A 12,270-nucleotide genomic window follows, 5' to 3' on the forward strand; every position below is an offset into this window, starting at 1 on the left:
AGAACCTCTGATATTTCAAATGTATGTGTATATTATCTTTAAAATGAGTACAAACGTGCACAGAGTCCGGGGCAAATATAAAGTGTATCCTGTCCACGATCTAAAGCGTGATTTCAGTTTGACTCCGATGAGCTCGAGGGCTCTCATTACTCCCTAAATTCAGCAACAAAGTTGCTAATATGCTCATGCTCAGTCTTCTTATTCTCTGGCAGACCAGGTTCATGAGCAAGGGCAAACATAAACTGTAAATGGGTTATACTTGTATAGCGCTTTTCTACCTTTTTAAGGAACTCAAAGCGCTTTGACACTATTTCCACATTCATCCATTCACACACACATTCACACACTGATGGCGTATATTTGCATGTTATCCCTGGGGGGAATGTATGGGAAACACTATTGTCAGTGTGTCATCACCATGTCAGAGATACAGTACAGAGACTGGGACGAGTCGAAGCAAGGCATACTGTATTTATTTCTGTGTCTGTTGATTACCGTATATTCGGGACAATAATGCACACTTAAAATCCTTTTTTTCCTCAAAACTCGACAGTGCCCCTTATAACCCGGTGCACCTAATATAAGGAATAAGTTTGGTTGAGCTTACCCACCTCAAAGCTTTTTTATTTGGTACATGGTGTAATGATAAGTGTCACCGGTAGATGGCAGTCAAACATAAGAGATAAGTGTAGGCTGCACTATGATGGCAATAGGATTCGAATAACCAACACCAACATTTTATATGTTCCATTGAAAATATAGAACATTACACACGGCGCTCAAAAATGTATCAAAATGTTTTAGTATGACGTTGGTAAGCTATGAAGCCGCACGGCTTGATGTGCTTCAACATACGAGTATTATTATGGTTTGTGTATAAGGCAAGACATTATCTAGCGTTTTGTTTCGCAATATTATGCAAAAGCAACTTTTCTTACCTTCTGGTACCTGCTGATCTGTATTTGGGATCTGCATGAATCCTGAAATATTACACACGTTCGCTTTTGTAGTCCGTGCCGACACCGTTGTCAATAAGCTTCTTATTTTTCTCTATCTTCTTGTTATGGGACATTTATCCTCCACTGTTGCCATTTCTAAAATAAAGTAGTGTAAAGTTCTTACTTATATCTGTCAGTTAAGTCGCCATGAAAGCGCTAAAACATACCGGTGCAGTGAGTTTACATTATTCACCCAAGGGACTTTAGTTATTAGAGTTCTAGTCGGACGGTTTTTCATGGGACACATTTTCAGTGTTGTTGTTTCCGGATGAGGAGATGCTGCTCCGTTATTGATTTAAGTAAAGTCTGAATGTCATTAAAACAGTTAGCTCCATCTTTTGACACTTCTTCCACACCCGTCCTTGCATGCTACACCGCTACAACAAAGATGACGGGGAGAAGACGCTGCCAAAGGTGAGCCACGTAAATAAGTCTGCCCACACAAGCTACTGTCAGAAAGCGGCTTGAAGATGGTCTGTAAAACATCATCTACGCAACATTTTTACCAAATAACCATCATTGCATGTTATGTAGACCACAAGGAAGTGTTTTCGCTGTAAGACAGACATTCAACAATAGCACATTTGCAGATTATAATTACTTGTTTGCAAAAAATATTTTTAACCCAATTAGGTGAAATTACATAATCTCCCACAGCACACCAGACAATATCTCACGGTACACTAGTGTGCCGTGGCACAGTGGTGGAAAAACACTGATGTAAACCACAAGGAAGTGTTTTCAATTTAGAAAAAATTTATAATAATATGACTCCTTTAATGCGCCCTATAATCCGGTGCGCCTTATATATGAAAAAGATCAAAAATAGACCATTCATCGGCACTGGCGAGATTTTTAGGTGACCACAGATGATGCTGTTCAAAGTCGGGATCCGGGGTGGACCACTCATTTGTGCATCAGTTGATGACGTCTCTGCGCTGCTGACTTGTCTCCACTCAAGATGATCTCCTGCTGGCCCCACTATGGACTGGACTCTCACACTATTAACTAGATCAGGCCTGGGCAATTATTTTGACTCGGGGGCCAAATTTAAAAAAAAAAATGTGTCTGGGGGCCTGTATTTCTATTTTTAGGAACACTAATACAAAACCTCACAATAACGTCTGATTGAATGCTAAAAAGGTTACGACAGACCGCCTGAAAAAACAGAATGGAATTTACATTTTTTTTTACTAAATGAGACACCCAGAATGTACATGAAAATAAAGAATGTGGGATTTACAATATTTACTATGAACGATAAAACACTGAATATTGACAACATATGACCATCGCCATCTTTTACAATCAACGCAACAAAAATGCAACAAACACAGCACAATATGAACGCGAATGATTAAAAAAAAAACCCACCTACAATCTGATACATCACTAAGCTTTAGAACTTTGTTGTAAAAATCTCCTTCCGCGTCTGTCCCTGACAGCCGCATTTCAGGCTGGCCATTCTGGAAATACTCTGTGGAAACGCTTCCCACCCACACTGCTTGGTGCCTCGTCTGAGCTGCTGCGACTTAGATTACCATAGTAACTAATTAGATTACCATTGTAACTAATTAGATTACCATAGTAACTAGTATATCATGCAAAAGCACAGATTCTAACCAATGAAATACTTTGTATAGTTCAAGACTTACGGTCATTTGAAAACATCACTGCACATCATAATGGCAGCTACAGTTTCCATCTTAAAGATCTAAAAAAATTATTTGGGAATGTCCGGCAGGCCAGATCGAAAAGCTTAACGGGCCGCATGAGGCCCCCTGGTCTTAATTTGCTCAGGTCTGAACTAGATCCACTCGACGTCCATTGCACCGGTCGCCCATGGGGCGACGGGGTCCCCACATCTGCGGTCCCCTCCAAGGTTTCTCATTGTATCCCATTGGGTTGAGTTTTTCCTTGCCCTGATGTGGGATCTGAGCCGAGGATGTTGTTGTGGTTTGTGCAGCCCTTTGAGACACTCGTGATATAGGGCTATATAAATAAACTTTGATTGATCGATTGACAGTGCGCCTAATAATCCAGTGCGCCCTATGGTCCGGAAAACAGGACAATCACGGATTTTGCCGTTCCGCACCTCTTAGAGCAGTGTTTTTCAACCACTGTGACGCGGCACACTAGAGATACAGTCTGGTGTGTCGTGGGAGATGATCTAATTTCATCTGTTTGGGTTAAAAATATTTTTTGCAAACCAGTAATTATAGTCTGCAAACCCTGTGTTGTTGTTGAGTGTCAGTGCTGTCTACAACTCGGCAGAATAACCGTGTAATACTTTTCTCTCTTTACAATGAGATAAAAAATTGTAAAAATATATTCCAATTGAAAAAATATATATAAAGACAGAACAATAAGATCATATGGACAGCCATAAGTGTTCACATTTTGCTTTATATTTATTATTTTACTTATTTTTTGCCTGGTTTTGTATTTGTTTTGTATCATCCCGTGAGGTGTATATTACATTTTTTGTTTTGTTTTTTTGTTCGGTTTGTACTTCATGAAGTTTTGCACTTGTGTTTTTTTTGTTTGTTTTCATTATATTTGGATGTAATTGTTGGTTTATATGATATCCTTTAAGTAAGTAAGTGAAGTGGGCAGGAAAATATAAGATTTTTCTTCATCCTGTTCCTTCTCAGGCATTGGTGTGTAAATGTATACCGTATTTTTCGGAGTATAAGTCGCACCGGAGTATAAGTCGCACCTGCCGAAAATGCATGATAAAGAAGGAAAAAAACATATATAAATGGCACTGGAGCCCGGCCAAACTATGAAAAAAACTGCGACTTATAGTCCGAAAAATACGGTAATTGAATAATTGAGGTATAATTGTCTATCGATCAAAGATGCACATCAATGAAGGAGATAAATAAAAATGAAATGAAATGGAAAAAAAAATACTCTTCCATGTCAGTAGGTAGCAGCCGGTAGCTAATTGCTTTGTAGATGTCAGAAACAGCGGGAGGCAGTGTGCAGGTAAAAAGATATCTAATGCTTAAACCAAAAATAAACAAAAGATGAGTGCTCCTAAGAAAAGGCATTGAAGCTTAGGGAAGGCTATGCAGAACGAAACTAAAACTGAACTGGCTACAAAGTAAACAAAAACAGAATGCTGGACGACAGCAAAGACTTACTGAGGAGCAAAGGCGACGTCCACAAAGTACATCCGAACATGACATGACAATCAACAATGTCCCCACAAAGAAGGATAAAAACAACTGAAATATCCTTGATTGCTGAAACAAAGTAGATGCGGGAAATATCACTCAAAAGGAAGACATGAAACTGCTACAGGAAAATACCAAAAAGAGAGAAAAAACCACAGATTTTTTCAACGCAAAAAATGTGCCTGGGCTCAAAAAAGGTTGAAAAACACTGTCTTAGAGAACAGCATATTGTGCAAAAAAAGCACTGAAACTGTCAACATTTGGACGAGTGCCTTGATCAAATGTCCCTGTAAAATGTTATTGTGCATTTTATATCCATCCTGAGATGTCACCCAGAAGACTTTAATAGTAGCGTAACGGTTGAAAAAAACACTTCCCCAAGCAAGGGCTCCACGGTGGGATTTGTGCAGCAATGGTAAACAAAGAAGCACCATCACCTCTGAAGTGCCCTTGAGCAATACACCGGATCTTCATACAGGTGTGCTGCCTCAACATGTGCTCGTCTTCCCAATGATGGTCGACTAACCAACTAAATGACCTGTATATACTTCCACTACATGCTTTATGTGAAAAACTCGAGTGGCTTTTAAACATATTGCTCATGTACATAACCCCACAATGAAATGGTTGATTATGTTTGTATGCATACTTGTTGAGGATAAAACAGCTGTAGGTGATACATTCCTAACTTTTTTCACTCACGAGCTAACTAGCTCTCGGCGACGCACTAGCTTTGGCTGCAGTTTGATCAAATATTCCACTTGTCTCTTACCTTTCACTTGGCTCTCGTAATCTGCGATGATCTCCTTATCCTTTTTGAACCTCGGCGAAGACATCTTCTGGCGGCTTGTAGCTTAAAAAAAAAGCCCGCTAAGAAAGTGCTCGCCAACAAGCTGGAGGCGCCTTAAAAAAAACACGATTCATCCCAAGCGGAGACCGAATGATGAACTTATCCCAGCATTAAGGAGAAAATAATCACTTATTCATTGATAATATCCCTTCTTAGCTCCGATGGATATATCCACTCAATGTGTTCGCCGCCAGTGTGGGAAAAGAGGGAGAGAAAAAAATCACACAATCACGCAAGTTTTAGTGGCTTCGTGGAGCGGCAGCATCCGCAGTTAGCGGCGCGTAGGAAAGTAGTGCCTGGAAACCGCGCAACAGCTCATTTAAGTCCACTTGAAAAGGCGAATATGTCCACTTTTGGGTTGTTTGAGGCTTCGGACACAACGCGGACACACAACAAACACTTCCCCCCCTCTCTGCCTGGAAGCTTTCTTAACCTCCGAGTGGGAAGGCCCCGCTGGTGGACTGCTGCAGCACACCGCAACTAGAGCAGGCACACAGGGAGAGGGAGGGACCAACAAAACACACACACACACGAACACACACAAACACGTAAGTTCAAGAGTCACGATTCAAGTTTATTGGATACATTTATTGATTCACATGCATATCCTGCCGTGAAATCTATTTTGAAACACTTGCCCTAGTCCAGGGGTGTCTAACTCATTTTAAATCGGGGGCCACATGGAGAAAAATCTACTCCCAAGTGGGCCGGACTGGTAAAATCACGGCACGATAACTTAAAAATAAAGACAATTTCAAGATTGTTTTCTTTGTTTGAAAATAGAACAAGCACATTCTGAAAATGTAAAAACCATAATGTTGTTGGGTTTTCTTTTACAATTACCTGTTGTGGTTAATAGTATACATACTTTATTTGTTGTTATTTATATTTTCTGAATAAATGATGTGATAATGTTCATCAGTCAACTCATTGGTGATAATTTTCAATCCATCATAGTATCAAAATCAAATTACAGTATGTTATTTATTTAGTTTGATCATTTTTCTCGACTGATGTACTAACACAGTGGTTCTTAACCTTGTTGGAGGTACGGAACCCCACCACTTTCATATGGGCATTCCCCGAACCCTTCTTTAGTGAAAAATACATTAATTTTTTTTTCAAATTCAAGACAAAGTTGTATGTTTTTCTACTGTTGCACAAAATGAACCGTGCATTAACATCACCTTGTTCAAAGAACAAAACCAACACAGTGCATGAACTCACAACAAATTACACACCTGCAAATCAGATGGAAAATTAGAGGGAACATTGTTTGGGGGTATCCATAATACGCCGAAAGGGAGAAGTTTTTATTTACACGATGAGTCGGGTGTGTCTTGACCTCCGCGGCGGAGGCCGACTCACCGAACCCCTAGGGTTCGATCGAACCCAGGTTAAGAACCACTGTACTAACATCATGTGGTTTATTTTGTACATATGTAGCATCATCTACATAGATACAAAGAATTGCTATTGCGACATCCAGTGGACACATTTAAAACAGCTGTTTCTTTCATTAAAAAATTTCAGGTTAATTTTTATACTTAGCAAAGTCATCCCGCGGGCCGGTTAAACCTGTTTGCGGCCCTGATCTGGCCCTCGGGCCGTACGTTTGACACCCCTGCCCTAGACCATAGATGGATAAAATCTAAAAAAATATATACAGGTAAAAGCCAGTAAATTAGAATATTTTGAAAAACTTGATTTATTTCAGTAATTGGATTCAAAAGGTGTAACTTGTACATTATATTTATTCATTGCACACAGACTGATGCATTCAAATGTTTATTTCATTTAATTTTGATGATTTGAAGTGGCAACAAATGAAAATCCAAAATTCCGTGTGTCACAAAATTAGAATATTACTTAAGGCTAATACAAAAAAGGGATTTTTAGAAATGTTGGCCAACTGAAAAGTATGAAAATGAAAAATATGAGCATGTACAATACTCAATACTTGGTTGGAGCTCCTTTTGCCTCAATTACTGCATTAATGCGGCGTGGCATGGAGTCGATGAGTTTCTGGCACTGCTCAGGTGTTATGAGAGCCCAGGTTGCTCTGATAGTGGCCTTCAACTCTTCTGCGTTTTTGGGTCTGGCATTCTGCATCTTCCTTTTCACAATACCCCACAGATTTTCTATGGGGCTAAGGTCAGGGGAGTTGGCGGACCAATTTAGAACAGAAATACCATGGTCCGTAAACCAGGCACGGGTAGATTTTGCGCTGTGTGCAGGCGCCAAGTCCTGTTGGAACTTGAAATCTCCATCTCCATAGAGCAGGTCAGCAGCAGGAAGCATGAAGTGCTCTAAAACTTGCTGGTAGACGGCTGCGTTGACCCTGGATCTCAGGAAACAGAGTGGACCGACACCAGCAGATGACATGGCACCCCAAACCATCACCCAACCATGCAAATTTTGCATTTCCTTTGGAAATCGAGGTACCAGAGTCTGGAGGAAGACAGGAGAGGCACATGATCCACGTTGCCTGAAGTCTAGTGTAAAGTTTCCACCATCAGTGATGGTTTGGGGTGCCATGTCATCTGCTGGTGTCGGTCCACTATGTTTCCTGAGATCCAGGGTCAACGCAGCCGTCTACCAGCAAGTTTTAGAGCACTTCATGCTTCCTGCTGCTGACCTGCTCTATGGAGATGGAGATTTCAAGTTCCAACAGGACTTGGCGCCTGCACACAGCGCAAAATCTACCCGTGCCTGGTTTACAGACCATGGTATTTCTGTTCTAAATTGGCCCGCCAACTCCCCTGACCTTAGCCCCATAGAAAATCTGTGGGGTATTGTGAAAAGGAAGATGCAGAAAGCCAGACCCAAAAACGCAGAAGAGTTGAAGGCCACTATCAGAGCAACCTGGGCTCTCATAACACCTGAGCAGTGCCAGAAACTCATCGACTCCATGCCACGCCGCATTAACGCAGTAATTGAGGCAAAAGGAGCTCCAACCAAGTATTGAGTATTGTACATGCTCATATTTTTCATTTTCATACTTTTCAGTTGGCCAACATTTCTAAAAATCCCTTTTTTGTATTAGCCTTAAGTAATATTCTAATTTTGTGACACACGGAATTTTGGATTTTTATTTGTTGCCACTTCAAATCATCAAAATTAAATGAAATAAACATTTGAATGCATCAGTCTGTGTGCAATGAATAAATATAATGTACAAGTTACACCTTTTGAATGCAGTTACTGAAATAAATCAAGTTTTTCAAAATATTCTAATTTACTGGCTTTTACCTGTATATACCCACATAAGTATGCATAATTTAATGTAAACACAGCTTTAAATCACTTTAGATTGCTAGTCACGTCAACATGTATGCATGGTATAGGTGTGACTAGATCGCTCCAATGATCAATGCCACCCACCAAGTATAGCTTGATTAGACTGACATGTTTGTACAAAACCCAAAACCAGTGAAGTTTGCACTTTGTGTAAATCGTAAATAAAAACACAATACAATGATTTGCAAATCTTTTTCAACCTATATTCAATTGAATACACCGGAAAGACAAGATATTTTACGTTCGAACTGGTACACTTTGTTATTTTTTGCAAATGTTAGCTCATTAGGAATGTGATGCCTGCAACATATTTCAAAAAAGCTGGCACAAGTGGAAAAAAAACTGAGCAAGTTGAGGAATGCTCATCAAACACTTATTTGGAACATGTCACAGGTGAAAAGGCTAATTGGGAAATGTGGGTGCCATGATTGGGTATAAAAGCAGCTTCCATGAAATGCTCAGTCATTCACAAACAAGGATGGGTCGAGGGTCACCACTTTGTGAACAAATGCATGAGCAAATTGTCGAACAGTTTAAGAACAACATTTCTCAACCAAACCTTTTGATCCCTCAGGCGGTACTGCATCAAAAAGCGACATCAGTGTGTAAAGGGTATCACCACATGGGCTCAGGAACACTTCAGAAAACCACTGTCAGTAATTACAATTTGTGCCAACTTTTTTGCAATGTGTTGCTGCCATCAAATTCTAAGTTAATGATTATTTGCAAAAAATATTTTAGTTTCTCAGTTCTAATGTTAAGTATATTGTCTTTGCAGTGTATTCAAGTTCCAAAGGATTTGCAAGTCATTGTATTCTGTTTTTATTTCCGATTTACACAACGTTTTTGGTTTTGTATTTCCACAAATATCAGGGGGTTTTGTGCCAAAAACCAATTGTAATTTTTGCATTTATTTAGTTATTTTGCACTATATTGACTCAATGTTGCTTAAACAATTGTATATCCATTCCAATCCATTTATTTTTTAGCAAATCTGACATACAATCGTTTTATAGTGCATACCATCATAAAAACAATAAATACTTTAACTTATTCTCCACCATTTCACATTCAAACAATAAAAACTAGCCAAATTAAATAAGAGCAATGCATTTAAAAGAGCAATAAATAAAACCAAAATATATATAGTACAGTAAAGACAATCAAATAATTACAAAAATACAAACATAAATTACTACAGAATAATATCATTGTATTACAGTATTTTGTAGACATAACACTGTCTCATATATTTTGTTAAAATGTCCACAAATAAGTTGATACAAATTATTTTTGTTTGTCTAAAATCATTGTCTTGTTTTTTTATTATTATTTTTTTATTATGATTATGATCAACAAATTAAAGGTAGAATCACAAAATTATTCAATGAGCTTGAAACATTTTCAAGTAAAAAGTATCGGAATACACATCGACGATTAAAAATTGCTCTGTATTTACTTGGTATCGGATCGACTCCAAAATGTTCAGTATCCGCCACCCCACCTATTACTTAATTGATGTGTTCATATTTATTAAAGCAAGCAATTTTGTTATAAACATCCATTTAAAAAAAAAGTTGTTGAAAAAAACTTCCCAACTGTATCAAGTGCAATTATTTATGAAAGTGGGTTCATGGCAAGTCAGTTTAGAATTTTAAAAACTCGACCATGGCGCCATCTGCAGGATGAACACTATGCTACCAGAAACTAACCTTTGTTGTAATGCAGACAGAAACACACCATGCAAACACAGCACCGAAAATACATACTTTACACATGCAACACCCAAATATCCCCTTTAAACAAATCATACAAAATAAAATTAAAGCCCATGACAATCTATTTCTAGTGCAGTGCTGTAGCGTTTTTTTTAAACCAATTAAGTGCGTACAAACATATACAAAATATAATTCAAATATACGGAGCTCAGAGTGTAAAGGCATCTTGTTCTCTAATTAAACCACATGACTGAACATTCCATCACTGTCAACATCTAAAATGTAAACACAAAGAAATATATTAAGCTTTGCACAACTTACTCAACATATTACTTAACCTGCACAGAGTAGACTACACACAATTGCAATCACATTTCTCCACTTCTCACCCTATAAATTAAATCAGAGTTTAAAGCACGGCATGCTGGGCTAGTGGGAGCACACTGATCCGCGCCCAAGCACACCATCGAAAAAGGTGGGCCATGGACAACTACAGAAAGCTAAGGACAGGGGGCCCGGACTTCTCCCATTCACTAATAGTCTTATTTTGTATATGCCAGAGAACCAGCTTCCACTACAATAGACATTTGATTTTGGTCTATTTAGGTTTTCAGTTAGAGGAACGCTCTGCTGTTTTAAGGACCTTTTGCAAAAAAAGCTAGTCAAAGATTATCTCTATAACAGCACTCATGTTTTTAAGAAAAAACAAGTTGATTTTGAACTGAACTCGTGGGACACCAGTTGCATGGTCCAACTGATTAAAAAGAGAGGACCTAGAACCTTGAGGAACACGATGAGTATAACTAAAGTTGAACAAATGATTACTGACTGCATCTGAAGTAACTGCAGCAACACCTTAGTTATATACACTATATTGCCTAAAGTATTTGGCCACCCATCCAAATGATGAGAATCAGGTGTCCTAATCCCTTGGCCCGGCCACAGGTGTATAAAATCAAGCACTTAGGCATGGAGACTATTTCTACAAACATTTGTGAAAGAATGGACCGCTCTCAGGAGCTCAGTGATTTCCGGCGTGGAACTGTCATAGGATGCCACCTGTGCAACAAATCCAGTCGTGAAATTTCCTCGCTCCTAAATATTCCAAAGTCAACTGTCGGCTTTATTATAAGAAAATGGAAGAGTTTGGGAACAACAGCAACTCAGCCATGAAGTGGTAGGCCACGTAAACTGACAGAGAGGGGTCAGCGGATGCTGAAGCGCATAGTCCAAAGAGGCCGCCGATTTTCTGCACAGTCAGTTGCTACAGAGCTCCAAACTTCATGTGACCTTCCAATTAGCCCACGTACAGTATGCAGAGAGCTTCATGGAATGGGTTTTCATGGCCGAACAGCTGCATCTAAGCCATATATCACCAAGTCCAATGCAAAACGTCGGATGCAGTGGTGTAAAGCACGTCGCCACTGGACTCTAGAGCAGTGGAGACGCGCTCTCTGGAGTGATGAATCACGCTTTTCCATCACGCAATCTGATGGACGAGTCTGGGTTTGGAGGTTGCCAGGAGAACGGTACATTTCGGACTGCATTGTGCAGAGTGTGAAATTTGGTAGAGGAAGAATTATGGTGTGGGGTTATTTTTCAGGAGTCGGGCTGGGCCCCTTAGTTCCAGTGAAAGGAACTGTGAATGCTCAAGGATACCAAAACATTTTGGATAATTCCATGCTCCCAACCTTGTGGGAACAGTTTGGAGCGGGCCCCTTCCTCTTCCAACATAACTGTGCACCAGTGCACAAAGCAAGGTCCATAAAGACATGGATGACAGAGTCTGGTGTGGATGAACTTGACCGGCCTGCACAGAGTCCTGACCTGAACCCGATAGAACACCTTTGGGATGAATTAGAGCGGAGACAGAGCCAGGCCTTCTCGACAAACATCAGTGTGTGACCTCACCAATGCGCTGGAAGAATGGTAGAAAATTCCTATAAACACACTCCGCAACCTTGTGGACAGCCTTTCCAGAAGAGTTGAAGCTGTAATAGCTGCAAAAGGTAGACCGACATCATATTGAACCCTATTGGTTAGGAATGGGATGGCACTTCAAATTCATGTGAGTCAAGGCAGGTGGCCAAATACTTTTGTCAATATAGTGTATGATAGAAAATAAATGCAAAGACTGGTTGTCATTTAATTATTGCAATCACTCCTCTTGAAAGTAATTGATGACTGTCGCTACCTTGCAAAAATGAAATATTCAGAACGAC

At 39.6% G+C, this 12,270-nt stretch overlaps 1 protein-coding gene across 4 annotated transcripts in view; it reads right to left on the bottom strand.

Annotated features, from left to right (window-relative positions):
* The window catches only part of srgap1a (SLIT-ROBO Rho GTPase activating protein 1a), a 122,266-nt gene extending 116,787 nt beyond the window's left edge, over positions 1 to 5,479 (bottom strand). For all 4 annotated transcript variants that reach the window (XM_061970118.2, XM_061970119.2, XM_061970116.2 and 1 more), the window contains exon 1: positions 4,953 to 5,479. In XM_061970118.2, the coding sequence (XP_061826102.1) occupies positions 4,953 to 5,016 (64 nt within the window). In that variant the 5' untranslated portion in view covers positions 5,017 to 5,479. The remainder of the gene's footprint in view (positions 1 to 4,952) is intronic.
* Positions 5,480 to 12,270: the final 6,791 nt, after the last annotated feature.

Source organism: Nerophis lumbriciformis, linkage group LG10 (assembly GCF_033978685.3).
Source record: "Nerophis lumbriciformis linkage group LG10, RoL_Nlum_v2.1, whole genome shotgun sequence".
In the NCBI taxonomy this organism is placed as follows: domain Eukaryota; kingdom Metazoa; phylum Chordata; class Actinopteri; order Syngnathiformes; family Syngnathidae; genus Nerophis; species Nerophis lumbriciformis.